Raw genomic sequence first — 20605 nt, 5'->3', positions numbered from 1 at the left:
TTAATACTGTACCAGTCATGTACCTATGCATGGATAAATCAGTTTGTATTGTTAATGTTAAAGTTAACAAGTTAAGGGGTAACAGAATGGTTTGTACTTTAACAGTAATTAGACATAAGTTATGGGTTATCTACATCAATATCAGTATATACAGTTTTTACTGTAACACTAACAACCATCATTCATAGTGTTCACACTGTCTCTGGTGAAAAACAAGGGTGTCTTGTTTCATCCTAATTAAACCTTCAGACTTGTTTGGAACTTCAAGATAGCTTTCTTCAATATTAGAAATATCAGTTGGCTGTCCTGTGCAGTCAGTGCTTGCTGTGGAGAAATGAGTATGTGCATCTGTCTTACTGTAACGCTCTTCATTCAGAAGCTTCAAAGAATACATTAAACTTCAGCACTTTCAAATATCTGCATCTGGGTCTCCAGGCATTCACTTAACTTTTATATTGAAATCCCTACACTGGCTTCCCAAAAATGATCAGATAGGCCTTATTCTTGATTTGACTCACAAGGCTTAGAAAAGGTATAGTATCTCTCCTTCACTTTTTATGACCTCTTATCTAGATATATTTTATCATCACTCTCTGGTCCTCTAATACAAGTCTCCTTTTTATTTAATCTGCTAAATTACAAACTATGGGTGATGAACCTTTCTATGCTTTATTTTACACAAAATAATGGAGACCCTCCCCATTGAGATCAGGGTGGCTGTGATTTTTACAGTCATACATTTTATGCTGTAACTTGTATTATGATGTTTTTAATATAAAATTATTTAGCTGAGGCCTCGCACATCTAAAGAAAATCACAACAGAAATGTTTTTTTTTCTGCTTTCGTTTTAGTATGGAATTAATCTTTTGTTCCTTTGCTGCTGATGCTCAATTCAATTTCTTTATTTAAACTGCAGTTCATTTTATAGACATATTCGATTTTCCAGGCTGACAGTAATGCATGATGTGACATTAGAAACCACTATCTTTTCAGTGATGAGTCTAGAGCCTTAAAGGCTACTCAGTGTTATTTGTTTTTACATTTTTACAAGGTTTTGCTTTCCAATGCCCTTTATACAGCGCTTTGCGAAAATTTAAATGTGCATACTAAAATTAGAAGAGATATTTTAATATAGCATAAATTAACCAATCAACACCCTTTCACTGTACGTCACTTGGAAAATCGGACGCCTTTGGTTTTTGTGGCCACGTGGCTAATATCTCTGACGTAAAGGGTTAGAGTTGACAAATGAGCATCAAAAATGGCGGCATCCATAGCTGAAACATGTTTTGTTTCATGTTGTGCGAATCGTACTCCTAATGTGCTTTCCTGGGGAAGAGGAGGAATTGTTGCCTTCGGAACATGCAATTCTGTCGCTCTGTATCATCCAAAGGTAATCAGATTTTATTGCAAAAGTGAAAATCCTTGTATGATGCACACAAAATGACCCAGAAGTGTTAGCCTTTGCAATGCAGTTTAGCTTGTTGCTTTGAACTATTGCAATGAATGTTATTGACTCAGTTATACTTCACGACAGCATTATAATCTTTCTTTTTCACAATTACTGTGTGCCGTTAACTTTTTTTACAGTTTTTAATCTTGGATTATGTCATGTTATAGCTAAAGTCAGTAATGCTGCAATTAAGATATTTCCCAACTTTATGAGATAATCGTACATAAAGTACAAACTACCAACACTACTATATGTTTAGATTCTTGATATATTTAGCCTGTTCGATACGCCCTTCAAGGAAATGATAGATTTATCTTTATTTGTTTATGAGGGATTACTTTGAGGTCGTAGCATTCCTATGTAACTTAGTTTCCGAAAATGTAACGACCTGTGTTACATAGACGTGGTACACGTTTGATGGATGATATCGTACTGTATGTTACTTATGTCCATTGCAGTAAAGTATGATGCACCAGTCATATACGCTTTATTGTTGTCTACTGATAAGAATAAATGTTCATTATCTTTTTAAAATGAAACTTTCGAAACTAGAAACGCACAAAAATAATTTTACAGACTGACCCAACCCATGTTTTATCTTACAAATACAGTAATGTTACTTATGACCAAATATTTGGTATTAATTATTTATTGAGTAATATCGATTGCATTATCACTCGAAAATAACCTTCTGGAGAGAAACATGGTATTTTGCATAGCAAACTCTCAACGGAATGATTTTTCTAAGGGCAAGATTTCTATATAAAAATAGAAGAAAAATAATGTCAGTTTTATCATTTGTATCGATACAGTTTTAAACATCTTGCTTATTAAATACAATGCTACCATTATGTTTCCTGAAAGCCTTTCCCTTTCTGTTTTGTATTAGAGGAGAACTATCTTTGCTACTCTGAATGGACACACAGGCAGAGTAAACGCTGTTAAGTGGGTGCTCAGGAATGACTGTGGTGAGTATCATTATATTGACAAATGGCAGTGGCATTCAGGTTAAATGGACCAGTTAAATATCTTGCAGCAGTGCATCCCATCAGGAGTGTCCCACATGTATAGAAATGGTTAGTTGTGTCATGAAAATGAGAACCAGCTGGTTCAGGTAACAGTGTAGATCCTCATTGTACACTGTGACCTTTAGATTTGGCTTTTTTTTAGATTAAAAAGTCCTCGGAGCGATAAAACTGTGAGGTCCTTCACTACATGTCTGTTGGAGAAGACTGTGGGCTACAGTACCCTGTCAGTGCATCTGGTCTCAAAGTGTTGAATTTAGTATCGTTTTTCTTTACCACTTTGGCAGGTGCAGAAACAGAATTGGTATCAGGAGGGTCTGATAATCAAGTCCTTGTGTGGGAAGTCCAGGATGGTAAGGTATGTTGCACAGACATATACCCCTTTTCTTTGACTACTTATGCATCTGAAGATCATGGGCACCTGAGATCGGGGAAAAAAAAATTATAGGAAGCTACTTGTAGTTCGTTTATTGCCTTTGATGGCAACTTTGATAACTGGACAGGTTTTCAGCCTCCATTCTTAGTGTTACGGTATACCTGCAAGCTGAATTTGAGAATGAACATCTTCGTTCTTTGTAATTCACATCAGCTTAATAAGTCATTCTTCATTTTAATCTAAGTCTGGCAAACATGAAATTTTCGTTCACTGCTGGCTTTTTCACAGTATCAGTACAAAGCCACAACTGAAGTGAAAAGAGATTTATTAAAACAGTGCTTCAGCTTTGTTCCATCTTTTGTGCTGAATGTGCATAACCTTTTAAGGGTTGGGGGTTTCTAAGTCTTCCTGGCCTTGACATAGTAAAGTGTTTGGTGGTGCATCCGTATTGTTACACTTGCTGTCTGGAACATTTTTAGGCTCTGAGCAGTTGACCTTTTGTGCTTCCCTTTTTTCAGTTCACCAAGTCTGGACAGTGTGAGGGCCACACTCGGGCTGTCTGTGCAGTGGATGCAATTTACTTGGATGTGGACTCCCGCCAGTTGCTCATTGCCTCTGCTGCCTCTGACTCGACTGTTAAAATCTGGATGAAGCAGGACTCAAAGAGTAAGGGTTTTCACACTAACACCATTGTAGAAATCTGCCCCTGGCCTGGGGTCATTACTCTTGCCCAGACTTGAGTGCATTTTGAACAGACGCCTGCTATATGTGACAGGTCAGAATTAACTATTTGTGAAGCTGCTGTCCCCTACCAAGGGTGTAGGGGACAGTCCCCTAAAGGGAAAAAATTCTCCCCGAGATGTTTCTTCTGGAGTTAGGAAACCCCCCAAAAATTAGATATCTGAGAAATAACTGAAAAGTGGGGATAACATTATCATGAGTAGCTACTGTGCCATGACTGGAAGTATTTTCTATGGTTCCTGATATACAGGTAAAGGTCATTCATGAACACCCACTCATCGCAGTGACATAGGGTTACTGTAGCTGTATTCAGAGTATACAATTCTTTGTAACTCTGCTGAAACTCAGTGCACTGTGAGGGATACATCTTGTGTGTGTCTTAGTCAGTGTTAACCAGAAATGGCCTTTTTCACCACGAAATAAACCTTTTTTCAAATCTTCACTGAATTCCCTGCACCCTCACACCATGTGACGATGTATGGCAGTATATACAGTGCCTTGCAAAAATATTCACCTCCCTTCCAAAGATTTTGTATTTTGTTGAATTACAAATAAGGTATTTGTGTACATTTTTTATCAAAACTTGAATGCTTGCAATGAACCTTTTTATGAGTGAAAGAAAATAATTGTCGTCAAAAACATTAAATAAAAATAAAATATATGTAGCTTTCATTACTTCTAGAATGTTTTATTGAACTGTAGGTGAGTTTAATCATGTTTTTTGAAGTGAATATGTAAAAGATTTTGACTAATGAGTAGGGTTTGACAGATCAATGCTCTGAAAGTCTGTGTGACTTGTTTCTCAGCTCTCCTCCGCAAAAGACAGCAAGAAAATCATCATGTATCTTAATGACTTTAAAGACCTTAATCTTCAACTGATTGCACAAAATATCTTATTGTGTCAATTATGTTTGGTTTTTATTAGGATTGGTATGGCTTAAAATGTAATTGAGATTATAGACAAATTCTTCCTGAATGGTAAATTCAATATCAGATTTTGTGCATAGCCACTATGTTCTTTTAAAGGATAATTCAAAATAAGTTGTGCATAAATACATTCTTTTAATTTGATTCTTAGCACAGTGCCTCCAGACACTCCCTTTTGGAAATGGGTTCATGATGGATCTTTCACTTGCATTACTGCCAGGAACTAGAGGTGAGTGCAGTTCAGCAAGCTTTGTCTTGCTTTGTTCTGACTTTGAAAGAGACGCATTATTAATATTAGGCCATTTTTTTCTCATCTGTATTTTTACATGTGATAGATTTTTCCCTTTATTTAAGTAGTTAATTTGGCGGATCTTTTGACCTAAAATTTGGCTTTGTGTATTTTATGATAATAGCATTATCATAAATGGGGAAAAGTGGTGGCTCTGTGGCTAAGGATCTGCGCCTGTGGCTGGAAGGTTGCCGGTTCAAATCCCACAGCCGGCAGAGGAATCCTACTCCGTTGGGCTCCTGACCAAGGCCCTTAATCCCAACTGCTCCAGGGGCGCCGTACAATGGCAGAAAAGACAATTCCTAATGCAAGAAAATTGTAAAGGGTTAATAAAGTGATGATGATGATAATACTAATAATAATATTATTATTGGGACACCATATCGGTCCCAATATGGTGGGACCATACCGGTATGGCAGTTAACACTGCTGCCACAGCATTTTTGGGCTCTAGGTTCGATCTTGGATTCTGGACTGGTACATATGGATTTTTGGCCTGTGCTTTTTTTGGTACTCCCACCTTCCAAAGACGTGCCAGCTAAACGTATTCTTGGCTGAATTATTTTTGAGAATAGTTTTTGAAAAAGTGGTTCCCCAGCCAGAAACCATTGTTGGCAACCCAGTTAAGTAACTGGGGGCCCACCCTACCTATTTGTATGCCACGATACAGAGCACCTTTAGTGTGTCAAAATGTGCTTAATGTCAACAGATGATTATTTAGAAACAGTCAGGTGTGCATCTCTTATTTTTCGGTACGAGCTCGTTCAAGATTTCGTGAAAGACACCATGAAGCATGGAGGTTGTGCAGTTGTAAATCGTTTGGCTTAATGTCTTCACAAGGTGACTTGTAACATTTTTGACGACTGACATTGAAACAGCTCTAAAGCGACAGAAGAGAGCCAGACACTTTGGCAAGCTATTCAGTACACTGGCACTAATGTTGGGACAAACCAGTACAAGGTGGAGGTGTCCTTCCTTATCTTTTCTTTTCATTCATTCCCTCTGCTTTCTTATCTCTTCTATAGCTTAAGCAGTAGTTCTTAGTCCTTGGGCAAATCCAGAAAGCTGCATCTGAATATTGTTAAGTGCCAACTGAATTTTGAATCTTGCTTGAACAGGCCTCTGAATTGTTGAAAGTGGTGGCGATTTTGACACTAGCTTGTGATTTCAGTTCCCATTCTGGCATGCGGTGGGGATGACTGCCGAATCCATTTATTTACGCGACAGGAAGAGCAGGTATGACCTTCCGACGAACACAAAGCAAACCACCTAGAAGAGCGTCAAACCCTCTTATAATTCACAAATCCATTAGAGGCGGAAATAGCTTTTATTGGGAGTACCCGGGTCATTAATTATGTCATGCTGAAGCACATGGCAAAACCGAACAGTGCTCTGTAGTGTCGATGAGGTCACCTTTTATCCAGGTTTCATTGTAAGTTCTGCTACTGTTATCTGGTTTGAAGGATGCTGATGCAGCGATTCATCATTTTCATTCAGGGATCTTATTATTTTAAAAAAAAGATTTCATAATATTGTGTGAGTTCATTTCAGAGACGCAGCATCGTCTGTACTTATATTTAATTTAGAAAGTGTACCCTGTAAAATGTAAGCAACAGTTATCTGTGCATTTTTTTAGTTTGAAAAGGCCCTTTCACTGCTTGGGCATGAAGACTGGATCCGAGGAGTGGCGTGGGCAGTCAGGGGTAAGAGTTGACTTTGAGTGTTTACATTTTTCTGTAGTTTACACTCTCAGAATCCAGCTTTCCACAGACTTATGCACAGTACGTCATAACAGAATTGACTTACTGTCAGGGGCTTTTGCCTGAAAAATGAAATGCAGAACTTTAACCAGCCGCTCAAAGGAGATTTCAGAACACTACTGGATGGCATCTTTCTTTTTGGGACATGATAAAAATCTTGCAGTAAAGATCTGCCACCAAGTGTTATATTGTGAAACGTGTTTTGATTTAGCTCAGTCATGAGCTCGGGCTTTGCAGAAGTGGAGGTTTTGAGTCATTAACTCCAACAGCATCTCAGTAATCTGGGGTTGACTCTTAGGGACTATTATTCGGCTTTAGGATGAAGACAGTTTACGTTTTGGTATAGCTCTGCCTTTGTGAAATTTAAAGTGGGCATACTCTTTTTAAGAGAGGTGAAGATTGTTTCTAAAAGAAAAAAATCATCCTTTCGTTACTGTAGAATGGACTGAAGTCCAGTCCTGAATGCAATTAAAAATTCTGTGCTAGATCCCAGTTTTACTTATAGTACTTATATTTACTTATGGTTTTACTCACTATATAAGCATGTCAAAATATTTACATATTTCCTAACCAGTCAATATCAACTAATTATTTTCCTTTTTTTGTATGTAGTGTTAAATCTTTTCATAATTCATGACACAGGCTTTTGCTCTTAGCTGAAGGAAGATATTCTGTATCTTGTAAAATATTTAATGAAATAAGTGCACTGTAGACTGAGGCAGAGTCAATGGGTAAATGTTGTTCTTTTAAAATCACAGATGGGGAAGTTTTATTAGCAAGCTGTGCACAAGACTGTCTGATAAGAATGTGGAAAGTGCTTGCAAAGTCAGACATCGGTGAAGATCTAGATGAAGAGACCATCAAAATGAAAGAGTTCGTCTTTTCAGTGAAATTGAAGGGTGAGCTATCTGTGCTTGTATTCCCTTTGTCTTTTCATCAGACACGAACACTTTCTTTTGATTATACACAAGGAATTTTGTCTAAAGAGTTACAATAACTATAGTAATCTCTACTATTTCAATACAGTGCTGGGTTCATTTCCAGTCTCGGAATGCCTCTCTGTGGGAAGAGTTTGCATGTTCTCTGCTTGTACATGTACATGTTTTTTGATTTCATTCTGTCTCGAAAAGACTTACAGTATAGAATTGAATGGCTCCTTATAATTGTCCCTCTTTGGGTTTTGAAGTGTGGTTTTAAAGCCTCAGTCTCCTGGGACCTTTTTTCAGGGGACGAGTCTGAACCATCCAAGGGATACTATACTGTCAAAATCACTTTCTTACAAATCCATGTGATATATCGAATACAAACAGCTGTCAAAACAAAGTTTCAGTATTACCCCCCTCATACGCACACATGCCGAGAGCAATGTGCGAACAAAGCAGTGTGCAATTTTGTGTGAAAACTATAATGTCAGCGTCATCTGCCATTTTTCACACTGCAGGTCCCACAACATTAGTTAGCCATCGACTAGGGAAGTGGTGTGAATGTTACTGACAGTATTGAGTATTGCAAGGCAACAGGTGCTTGGCAAGTCAGAGGGACTGCTGTCATGTGCCGAGTCGAGTGCTCTTTGACTGATTCGAGTCCGCGGTGACCCTCTGCCAGCTGGGCTCTGTCACTTGAAGATATTCAAATTGATTTGTCACCAGTCACATTTCACAAATGAAAATCAATTTATTTTTCTAATGTGCTGGGACCTGTAATTAAATCTGTTTGACAGTTTTCCGTGATTCATTTTTTAGAATCAAATCTTGTGGAATGTCTTCAAGGGTGTTCAGAAAGTCCTGAACTGCAACTTTTTATATTTGAAATGATTAATTCGAGGAATGGGAGTACAATATAACAGGGTCAATTTTGAAGATTGCAAGCTGACCTTCAGCAACATTTAAAGCTTGTGGCTGCATCATGAACAGTTGTCTTGATACTTTTGGAATGAATGTCGGAAGGCTTAAAATACCTGGAGCCAATTAATCAATTAACTACGTGATTACCTCTCCTAAAAACATACATGTTTGTTTGTATTCCATTTTGTTGTGATGTTTGCATACTGTATTTTGAATTATGTATAGTTCAAATGTATGTCTGTTGACCTCATGAATCAAACAGACTTTCATAGGAAGAAACTGAAAATAAATCTTTCTAGATATTAGGAGGTAAACTTCTGTTCCAAGTTCAACTTGTTTTTCATAAAGCACTTTAAATATACAGTAATATGACGTCTCTTTAGAATACCAAGGTAAGCAATACTGTTTACAGGATGTTAAGCAAATTCTCCAAGTAAACCAGTTATTCTTATACCATTCTTCTTAATTTCTGTTTGTACAGATTCTTCCTTATCCTTTGCTGTTACCCTTGAGACAGTTCTGGCCGGCCATGAAAACTGGGTGTATGGGGTGTGTTGGCAGCCTTCTTTCCTTAGAGGTGAGATAGGACGAGATTTAAAGGGTTTGTTTAAACCTGGGCTCTCTTTAGCTGTAAAAGCTCAGTATTATAGTAAGTAAATGAATAAATCAACAAATAAGTAAATAAATCATATAATTTAAACTATTTAAAATAACAGTGATCCAGGTAAATATGGATGGGGAAATTGGAAATAAAACATTGGGCATATCTTCTGAAAAATGTATTTGTGACCTGTACTCTCAGGCTAAGTTCTTTAAGGTTAATGCTTAAATGCTTAGTTCTAGTTTATTTGTATTACTGATATGCTTTGTAGCAGCTGTTTAAAGTAGACCCAACCACTGTTTGCATGTTTATTAATTTTTGTTTTTAGAGACTGTAAGTGCACAATGTTTACAAATGCAGACACATTCGAAACGTAGCCTTGGCATTAATCTGAATGACCTTGGTCTAGAGAGGTAAGGGTCACCAACACCGATGTCCTCATAATTGCTTTTAGAGTTCAACTGGTATGCTCAGTGTTTTGTATTTTCTACTGTTTTGCACTGAGGTTGCTTAGGGAATAATACATATCTCAATGCATCATTTAATATTAACTGCTTAAGCGACAGAAAGATTTTGTAGAAGAAGAATGTGTTCTTGTATAGCGTTGCATAGCCTTTTCAGCATTTTGTATTCTACATTGCTCACAAATATAATTTTAATAAAATATAACTTACCATTTAGTGCATAAATGCAATTTCATTGGTACAGATGTATTGTAAAGTATGGAGATTGTCTAGGGGCACACAGGTTAGCCTGAGCTACAGTATGGTTTGTTTCTCCCTGTAGATGGCATTGTCCAACAGCCAATGCGCCTGCTTTCTGCCTCTATGGATAAAACTATGATTCTGTGGGCCCCTGATGAAGAGTCGGGTGTGTGGCTTGAGCAGGTACTGTATGTGGATTCTGGTTATAGGTCTGATAAGGGAGAGATTTTTTTTCTCCAAAAAGGTATTTACTTCCTGACATATTATGAAATGCTTATAAGTTTAAAGAATAATTTTGCTTCTTGGGGCTTCATCATCTTGTTGCTGCTTTATTATCTCTTTCTGATTTACATTGACATAGCAGGTGGTAAAACCACCCCATCCTCCTTAAAGCAAGATGGTGTTTTGTTAGTGTAGATGAGGTTTGAGATTTTGTCCTAACCTGTTAGCTAATAACAGTGTAATAAAATACCAATTTTTCTTTGATGCTTGCAAACTTTGACATTTTAAACTCTTTAAACATTTGTAGAGCTCCATTTTGCAGTCTAAATATATATTCAGTTTACAAATCTAGTTTTTGTAATGTTCTTATGATTTGTTACTCATTTCTAGAATATTTCATGCACACTCAAAGTAAGCAAACCATGAAGGGACAAGAAGATTAATATCACATCTTTGTTGACTTGTTTTAGTGTTTAAATATTTGACAAATACCCATTTGTTTGATACTGGGCAGCAGAATTGATGCGGAGTTCCAGACAGGATTTACACAACTTTTTGGTTTATATTTGGAAATACTGTAGACCCAGTAGACTAGCCCATATTGCTGTATGTTCTGGTTAATTACAGCTCTGAAATTTCTAAAGGCTCGGGAGTATTGTGTAAATTCCTTTAAAAAATGTCTTCCTTGTGTTTTCCCCCTATTATTAATGCCCAGATTGTCCAATATGCCCTGTTTCTCCAATCAGGACAAGGAGCATCTGTTGTTTTGCGATCATGCTTAATTTAAAACTCGCAAATTATGAAGTGTAAAATGCAGGCTTCCAGTCACGGGTCTAAAGAAATCTGTAATCTACATTTTTTAGAAATATAGGCAACACCTTCCTTCATTATTTAAAAAATGGCCTTTACTGTGACAGTAAAATCTTTATGAATTTCTTGAGTGTTCTGTAAAGAGCTTTTGTAAGTTAAAAAAAAACAAAACATTTTTCTCTGCACACCTGCAATCTCACTTTCACATGGTCATTGATGTCTGCTTTCCCCGTCTTTGGACAGGTTAGAGTAGTGCTTACCTCCATATTCTGATATCCTTTGATCCTTTGACAGGTAACATCCATAAGAGGGTGACATTCATAATAATGTTACTTTTGGGACTAAATAAAAAGTGTCAATAGCACTCTACTGAGTGGATCACTGCCAAAGTGATATTTTGATGGAAAAGAATGTCTTGGTTTGTTTGAGATTACATCTTAGGTAAAGTCTACTATAACAGTATACAGTGATAGTTTCTCTTGTCACAAAATAATACAGATCTAAGAAAGAAAAAGTCATCTTGTCATTACATCCAAAAGCTTGGCATTTTCAAAGTAATGGGATTTTCTCTTAGTGCACAGGAAGTGTATGTCCTAATACTTTACCCAGCATTGTCTAAATGTAACATATGTATACATTGACATAGGTACATGGTGTAAACAGTCGCCGTTAGAAAATTGTCTTGCTAATTAACACTCTATTCAGATAAACACAGTAGTAAAAGGAAAACAATTGTACATAAGTCTTAATAAGTATGATTACTGAGTAGTTGAGGGAGCTACCTGACTTCATAAGCATCACTTTTGTCTGTATGATTTTCAGAGTGGACCAGATATTTGCAGATCTGAACTCTTAGTTCATTCTACCAGTACATTCTATATTTTTTGTAGATCTCTAGTTTTGCTCTTCCTTCTGAACTGACATAATGTGGACGAATATGTGTGAGATTTTTGTGTTTTCCTCTGTTATTTATGCTGTGAACATTTCACAAGCAGCAGCATTGTAAACATCCCTGATGGTATCTCTGTATGTTTTCTTCTCATACTGGTACAAAATGTTAAGACATTGTGTTATAAATCTCTATTTTTTCTCTAGAGGTGAGGATTAGACTACAGATTAACTCTATGTACTATAGTAATATTACTTTGAATACAATTCACAATCAATTAAGCTTCTTTTCCCATTGTAGTTCAAATATAAACTGGAAATCTCCTTTTAAGTTAATATTTACTACAACTATAGAAATACAGAGCTTTTCTTCACCTTAAATTGCACACTATATGAGGAACCCATTTTATTTTATTGACACAATAAAATGTATCTGCTGCGTGACTGCAACTGTCAGGACTGGCGCAAGACAGATTCAATAAAGCGTGAAAAGACATAGCCTCAGGGTTTGTAATGATACACCATGCTAAACAGGGTCATTATGCTGAATCATATGTGATGTGCCTCTAAGAAAACTGAGGTTCAAGATCTGGACTTGCAGAGCCAGTAATTCAGACCGATGACCAAAACATCTTTGGGCTCTTAGGGGTAAGGGACAGGATGGGATTGAGGAATTTTATTTCCTTATTTCTATTTTGAATCTCTACACACGGATATTGTGTGTTCTTTAGCTGTTCATTTGCTTTCCCTCTCAGTGGCTGGTTTTAGAAGTAGTTTGAATTTCTAATAATCTTATGGAGGAAAACATCTTTACAGATGTATTCTATTCTTATAAAATCATTTTTTTAAAATAAAATCAATGTGATTTAATCTTTTTTTTTAATCTTTTGCCCCTCACTGTCCTTAAAAAAAAAAAAAAAAAAATCTTTGTTCAGTTCTTTGTAAAAACATACAGACCCTTGGATAGATTTCAAAATGTGTTCCTTTGCAACTTGCAGTCATGACACCTTAAAATAGCAGTTTTTTTTATATTCACAACCTATTCCACACGTTCACAGCAATGAAAAAACAAGACCGGTAAACAGGATATTAACAAGAAAAAGGTGATAAATCATAATTGCATAGGTATTCAAATCGTTTGCTGTAGTGAACCTAAATTAATTTAGGTAAATAAAATTACGTTAACAAGCCACAGAACTGATTGTGTGGCCTCTGTGTGTAATAAAAGTCGTTCACATTTCAGAATAAAAATGCCTCTCTATACTAAGAAGCTTTTAAAACAGCAGAGATAAAGTCATTGAGAAACATGGTTCAGGAGAAAGGAGCAAAAAATACTGAATTCTCTAAATGTCCCAGTGAACAGCATCTTCTCAATCGTCAAGTAATCAAGTACCACCCAGTCACTAGGGCGGAGTGGTGGCACTGTGGCTAAGGTTCACATCCCGCGGCCGGCAGAGGAATCCTACTCCGTTGGGCCCCTGCGCAAGGCCCTTAACCCCAACTGCTTCAGGGGCGCAGTATAAGTAGCTGACCCTGTGCTCTGACCCCAAGCTTCTCTGTGTGTGCCTGTGTGTCTCATGGAGCGGAAGCTGGGGTATGTGAAAAAACAAGTTCCTTAATGCCAATAAAGTGATCTTATCTTATCACTGCCTTTATCAAACTATCCCTCCAAACCTAGCAGCCTGGCGTGGGGGAAGCTGGCGAGAGATTCCATCTTGAGGCCAATGACAAGTTTGAAAAAGTTCAGTTGACAGCATCCAGGATACAGGGTGGCAAGAAGAAACAATCTCACAGCCTGCATGAAGTGTGCCAAAAAGCTGGTCTAAATGTGAGGTTTGGCACAGACCCAACACAGCACATCTCCAAATCAACACCATCCCTGCAGTGGATGGTAGTATTATGGTAGGGTGTCCAGTATTTCTTCTCAGCATGGATGGAGCTTGTTAGGATTGCAGGAAAACGAATGGAGCAATGTACAACCCAATATTGGTGGAAAAGCTATATTGTAGCTATATTTGCTTCCAACAAATTTTCACTGGTCAAAATACTTATGAAATTAATGTATTTGTTTCATCTATATAGTTTTGATATAATTTATTGTAACTTATCTTGCTCTTCGATGTCTTCAGTTTAAGCATTTGGGTTTTGAATTCATTAAGTTTAAAAAAGGCGGATACATTTCAGATTCTGGGATACCTTTAGAAGACACTGTATGTGTCGAATTTGATCAACAACTTGATGTTTTGGGTTGCAATGAGGGCTAGTCTGGTTATACAGTATTTTGAATTTTGATTTTGCAGTCTCCCTAGATTTATGCCTACATTTTCAATGTAAAAAAAATGTTTAAACTCATTTACAATGTTAATGAAATACGGCTCGGCAATAAAATGAAAATTTCTAAAAAGAAAATGGTATACAAAACATTTTGCTGTCATACCATAGCTGGTATAAGGTGATTCTTGGTTAAGTTACTTTTTCATTATAATACCTGTTACGTCCCAGTGTGTGGTCTGTGTGTTTTTGTTGCTATGTTCCACACTTCTGACTTTGATTGTTCTCCCTCCTCCATTGGTCCATCATTACACCATTGTTTCCGTATTATGTCATCTTCAATTAACTCTCGACGAATCAGAGTGCAGCTTATTCAGTATATAACCTGGAGGCTTTCTGAAGGGTCGTAACAATACCACAGAAAATACAGCCAGACCAAGAATCAATGAGGATAATATTGGCTTAGGCATTGATCCACTCACCATGCCAGTTACCCTAATGGCTATGCGTCTTAGGCAATAAGGGAAAAGCTTGGCAGAAGTGTGAAAAAGTAACCCTTCACACCTCTTCTCTATAAACCCATATTACGTGCATCTTTGATCACTAAAATCAGTGGGCATTGTGACGTGAAAGGTTTACATGGGATGATATGCATTTTTTATAGATAACATTTGAGAAAGATCATCCACAAGTCTCACCATTTTGGTCGTTACTAGTTTATATACTTGGAAAACTTAAGTTCTTAAAAAGTGCCTTGGAGACTAAATTTATTTTGCTATGGACAGCAGAGATACAGGATTTTTCACAATTTGTTTTCTTCAGCGTGTACCAGCCTTTGCCGCATTTCCGATTAGTCCCACCTGATGTTAATTTCTTATGAAAAGAGGCTCATTTTTCATTGATGTTTAGGATTAAACCCTACCCTGTCATGTAAGGAGCTGAGTATTTAATGTTACAGTGAACTAGAACTGTGAAATTACTGGAACAGGAGATTACCATGATGTGAGACATCAATACAGTTTGTAGGAGGGACACCTACGTTATATAATTTGTTTTTAAGAATGTGAACTTTCCTTAGATTCTACTATAATTTAAGAAAAAGGGTTTTGGGGCTTTGTTACACCTCATTATGATTATGATTATGATGCTTGAAAAGTGCAGTACCCATGACTGAGCAATCCACGGACAATAACATCAAATCTGTGTTGTATATTTTAAAGTTAATGGCTGAGTTGTGGTTACTTCCCTGTGGGTGGATTTTCTTCTGATGTTAGATGAATGCTATGTTATCAGTTGATATAATTGCACTGTAGGCATTTCTTTCCAAGAAATGCCTTATTGTGATCAGCTTTTTAAAAATTATTTTAACAATGAACAAGAAATATTGAAATAACCACAAAAAAAAAACCTTTACCCCCCCACCCGAGATCAACCCCTCTTTCCATCCTCCCTCAAAACCCGCTCTGTCCCGGATGACAAGACTTAGGGGTCCCGTGAATCCAGACCAGCAACTAAAGGAGGGACCAGAAATGCTTTCACATCTTCCACACTTGTCTCCCGCAGAGGCTTGTGCTGCCTCCTTGGCACCAAGAACCTAAGAGGTAGAAAACTCCCATAAAGACCAGGGCCCACTGACACCAGGGAAGAGTGTGAGGGGACTGCTGGCGACTGCAGCATTCATCTGGCCACTGTCGTGCCAGCCAGCCAAATCCTTTTCTTTAGTCAGTTAATAGTGGAGTCATCCCTAAGCAGCCATAGCAAAAGGGAGCTCTGCTTCAGCAGTGTGGATAGTGTTGTACAGTATCTTTTCCCCACGCTCTCACACAGAAAGCTTTTCTACAGGGTGCACCTGTTTGTCAAGGTCTTGTCGTAAAAGCCTGTGATGACGGGTTAACAGGGCCCAAAAACTCGATCTAAAATCTAAAATCATCATGCTGTGAAGTGAATCGCCATGTGCAGCTAAGGCTCCCTCCAAAAATGGCGCAGGTTCGTTGCGGCCCGAGGCTGAGCTGACATGTTTTCCCCATGGGCATCGCGGCTGGAAATGAGTCCCTCTGTTGATGGCCGGACGGATCGATAAAATAGAAAAATAACCAACAAAACCGGACAGCTCTGAAGCGAGAAGAAATGGAAAAATAGGGGGTTGTCTAGCAGAAACTCAGAGTTACAGCCATGTCAGACTGCTAGCCCCCAGTAATCCCCTTTAATTATTGTACTATTTTTTTTGGCCCTTGGTGTCAGCCTGACAGCCATAGTTGTTGTTCTGCACTAATTCCTTTATACCAATTATTTATACAACCAAAACCAGTAAAAAAAAAAACATACAAATGTGCAGCTGTCTGGAAAATCTCAGTTGTTTTTAAGTGTGAGACCAGATGGGAGAGGACCTGCAGAAACCTGTTTTAGATTCAATAAAATAATAAAGTACATTACAAGAGATGCGAGAGGTACAGTATAGGAATTAAATTATTTTAGGTTTAATCTTGGATCTGTTCAGTACAAAAAAAATTAGGCAAATTTTATGATTTTCCCAACTTTTTGCATAATTAATGTACACAAAATAGGTTAACAAAGGAAATTACTATAAAGTACTGTAAACACTTTAAGAATGGGTCTCGTCATGACAGACATTGAATCCAGTATAAGAGAAATCCATGTCAGGCTCCTGGAGCCAAACATTAAGCACCTGCAGTGCTCCAGTGTTGGTGGCCACTCATCTGCTGGACTGGTGCTTCTTTAAAAGAACTGAGAAGATGGAAAAAATTAGATAACACATCAGGTCAGAATAGTGATGTGGCCCAATGGTCTCAGAAATCGCTATCAGGACCTTATTTGTTAATGTAGTTGGTCTACGACGTGGGGTTTTTATAACTCCACGAATAGGTGGCGAATTTGAGCTGATGTCTCCCTTTGCACTCAACAGCAAGACTCCTGCTGTACACACTCCTGCAGAATGACTTCTGTTTGACTCGTTGTGCGTTTGGCCAGCTGTCTTTCAGCTGGTTCAGTTCCATTACCATGGACAGGCAGCATGCTCCCATGGGTTCAGGATGAAGCAGATAAGGTGGTTATAGCACTCTGTTTCCGCAAACCCGCCAGCAATCATGTGTTTTTGATAGTGACTGGGAACGTTATCTTATGGAAACTCCCTTGTACACTAAAAATAGTACATTAGTAGTGTCACAAGGCAAAATATTAATTTAATTCTTTTTCATTAGGCATTAGAATTGTAGCAATCAGTGAACTCAGTCAGAGATTGTGTTTTTTCTTAAATCATGAATGCTTCCTTAGAAGCATTCTAAATTATATTAAAAGCATCTTCAAAGAAATCAGTTCTTTACCTTACTCCTCAATAACTGTTTGATTGTGTAGCAGAACTGCTGGATTATGTTCTAGTTATGTGTGAGTTTTGCTTGAAGCACTGTAAGAGTGCTTATGAGTTTTTTTTTTACTTGAGGAAAATGTACTTTCATAAACAATTGTTTCGGCAGTCTTTCTCATTGAATCGGCCCGCTGTTAAAAAAAAAAACAAAGAAAATACTTGAGTAGGAATGTGAAGTGATGGTGAAAAGCAGTGTGAGGCATTGTGTTTGGGTGTATTTAAAATTATATTAAAAAGAATTAAAAAAAGAAGAATAAAGTTGTCTTAGCTACATTATTCAACGGCTAGTACTGATTATTTTGTGTTCCTTGGCGACCACTAGTGTCACATGTGGGAGATTTTTAAGCGAGGCAAATGGGCTTGCTTATTTTTAGAGGATGTCTCCTTTTCCTGTTTTAAAATGTTACTGTATTCTCTTTGCTCATCTCTGCATAAAATATTGATTAGACACAGCCTGCTCTGAATCTCGCAGAGTCTAAAGACTGAAGTCCTGCAGATTAACGTGCTGCTAAACATAAATTACCACACAGCAAGCCGTGATTGTCTTCATCATATTTCATCAACTTTAGCTCCTGCCAATACTTGTAACCCATCCAATTTTGTGTTTGGCTAAAGCGCTGAGTGTAAAATTCAGTTTCTGTTCCAGGTGCGTGTCGGAGAGGTGGGTGGGAACACTTTGGGGTTCTACGGCTGTCAGATGAGTCCAGATGGATCTATGATTCTGGCCCATGCCTTCCATGGTGCACTGCACCTCTGGTACCAAGACCTGTCCAAGGAGGTAGGATGTCTTTTAAATTGTGACTGTCTCTTGTGTGAGTTACAGTGTCATTGTCATGTTGTGTGTGGCAGTTTGGTCAAGTTGTTTGTTAAATACTAGTGATCTATAAAAGCTGTACATCCTGTATTGGTGTTTCAGTATACTGCCCTTGGTGTTCCAGTTTCATATTGATGGGATCTAATGGGTGCAGAACTGTTGATTGTCCCTAAATAGTAAGGATATTTTACGATGTAGATGAAACCTGGCCATCCCATGTATATTCAGTTTTATATTTATGCCAGTCATGTTAATCCCATGTATATTCAGGCTGCTATCTAAAAAGATAACGGAAAATGCATCCCTCAAAGAAGAAATGTTTTGTAGGGGGAGTGGAGTCCAGGGGTTGTGGTTTCTGGCCATTTCAACAGTGTTCAGGACCTGAGCTGGGACCCTGATGGTGAATTCCTTGTGAGCGTGGGCGCTGATCAAACTGCTCGGCTCTTTACTCCTTGGAAAAAGAAGAATCAGACAGAGGTATACTACAGTATATCACAAATGATAGAAAGTGGCATATTGGTTCTTTTCCTTAACCATTCGAGACGTGTCTAGAGCTCGATACATTTTCTTTCAGTCACACTTCTTAAACATCTTTTTAAGCATTCTTTTAAGAATCATAGTTGTCATCTTTGAGTTCAGTGTTATGAGCAAGGTATGAGTCACGTGACAGTGAGTAACATCATAGAGCATAATGATTATTAAACAGTTCTTATAGTAATTTTCCAGAACTAATGACAGGCCTGTTAGATTTAACGATCATTCGAAGATGCATGGTTCTGAGATAAGTCTTGTAGAATCAATATCTTGCTGATATTCTTGCTTAAATTTGTTACTAGCTAATTCTTGATTTATCCTGGCATGCTACAAGGATTTAACATCACATTTAACAGTACTGTATATGCTATTTCAAAAGCTGCGGTCTACTTTCTTCGTTATGAGTTACAGCAGGTGATGGAGGCTTTTTGCCTTTAGTTTAACACTGTTGCCTGTTGAAGGTAGTGCTACAATATGTCTGGCTGATAGGCACTTCTTCTGCACGAATGGGTTTGTCTACCCAGTGTCTTGTTTTGGAGTAACTGGAGCAGTGGGAAGAGCCAATTGTAAAACTGAATCTCAGTCCTCCTATAGAAAAGGCATGATTTGTGGTCCTCTTCTGCCAAGATACAAATACTTTAGTTTTGCTTTTTATCTACAATTTTGTGATAAAGCAAACTTCAGCCTTGTCAAGCCCAGCAGCTATCCTTTTTATGTTCTGGAAAGATGTATTGCACGGAACCGGTTATAGGTTAGTATCAACACACAGGGGTTGCACACATGCCACATAACAGGATTTGTGCAGGCAATTCTAGAGCAACTTGTTAAAAACATACTTTTATTCATGTGATTGCTTATTTAATTTACGTTACTGAGATTCATGTCCATATTTGCGTGTTAGAGGGTTTCTAATACCGGGTGCATTAGTGTTATGGTATTACAATATTCCTAAAAGATTCTTACTGCTTTCTCCACTACATGCCATTGTAACAGATTACTTCCTGCATTTCTGCATTTTTTTATGAAAAGTATGGGGTGGTGTATGAACAGTGACTGTGGAGGGAAAACTTTGCCCCAGTTGTGGTTCATTTGGTCATGCTGTTGTTCAGTACTGCATGTATTCAAGCAATACTAACAGTACTGTATAATACTGAACTGTGTTTGTCTGTTCAGACCTTTAGATTAACGATGTTAAAGTCATTGCTGAACAGCGGCATTTTGAGTTTCTGTTGCAGGTCTAAGGTTGTGAATCCCAGGATGTTAGGCAGGCTGTTGACTTTCTTTCTTGTTGCTTCAGGTTACGTGGCATGAAATTTCTCGACCTCAGATTCACGGGTATGACATGCAGTGTCTGGCAATGGTGGGCCGCTTCCAGTTTGTTTCTGGAGCTGATGAAAAGGTCCTCAGGGTCTTCAGGGCCCCACGGAATTTTGTGGAAAACTTCAGCAACATTACAGGGACGCCCCTTGAAAAACTATGGTGCTCCACGGTGAGTACGCAAGCATACTGTGACATCTTAAATGGTTTCATCTCAACCACACCCTGGTGTTAAAATGTAATTTCTCTATTCCAGCTCCACTTAGCAAAACATTATGACACTTTCAAGAAGTGATCAGCGGGGCTGCGCTGGTTCTTTCTGAGATAATACAGGCCAGAAGAAGTTAGCGTTGAGTGTTGTGAATGTCGTTCTTCAGCAGTAAGAGAGAGAGAAATAAGAGATCACTTTATTAGCCATATACAGTTTCTTGCATTAGGAATTTGTCTTTTCGCATACCCCAGCTTCCAACAAGGAGAGAGAAGCTTGAGGTCAGCCATTTATACAGTGCCCCTGGAGCAGTTGGGGTTAAGGGCCTTGCTCAGGGGCCCAACGGAATAGGATTCCTCTGCCGGCCATGGGATTTGAACCAGCAACCTTCCAGCCACAGGCACAGATCCTTAGCCACAGAGCCACAGCTCCGCCCCC

General features: G+C 38.1%; 1 protein-coding gene across 1 annotated transcript in view; it reads left to right on the top strand.

Moving 5' to 3' along the window:
• Positions 1 to 1249: 1249 nt before the first annotated feature.
• elp2 (elongator acetyltransferase complex subunit 2) overlaps positions 1250 to 20605 on the top strand; it is a 52346-nt gene continuing 32990 nt past the window's right edge. Inside the window, exons 1-13 of the mRNA XM_006635831.3 lie at positions 1250 to 1394; positions 2344 to 2422; positions 2767 to 2837; positions 3374 to 3521; positions 4675 to 4752; positions 5984 to 6048; positions 6449 to 6515; positions 7331 to 7471; positions 8898 to 8993; positions 9804 to 9904; positions 17941 to 18072; positions 18436 to 18585; positions 19940 to 20131. Coding sequence (XP_006635894.2) covers positions 1263 to 1394; positions 2344 to 2422; positions 2767 to 2837; positions 3374 to 3521; positions 4675 to 4752; positions 5984 to 6048; positions 6449 to 6515; positions 7331 to 7471; positions 8898 to 8993; positions 9804 to 9904; positions 17941 to 18072; positions 18436 to 18585; positions 19940 to 20131 — 1452 coding nt within the window. The 5' untranslated portion in view covers positions 1250 to 1262. The remainder of the gene's footprint in view (positions 1395 to 2343; positions 2423 to 2766; positions 2838 to 3373; positions 3522 to 4674; positions 4753 to 5983; positions 6049 to 6448; positions 6516 to 7330; positions 7472 to 8897; positions 8994 to 9803; positions 9905 to 17940; positions 18073 to 18435; positions 18586 to 19939; positions 20132 to 20605) is intronic.

This window comes from Lepisosteus oculatus, chromosome 10 (genome assembly GCF_040954835.1).
Source record: "Lepisosteus oculatus isolate fLepOcu1 chromosome 10, fLepOcu1.hap2, whole genome shotgun sequence".
Taxonomy (NCBI): Eukaryota; Metazoa; Chordata; class Actinopteri; order Semionotiformes; family Lepisosteidae; genus Lepisosteus; species Lepisosteus oculatus.
This window is presented reverse-complemented; position numbering and strand designations above follow the sequence as displayed.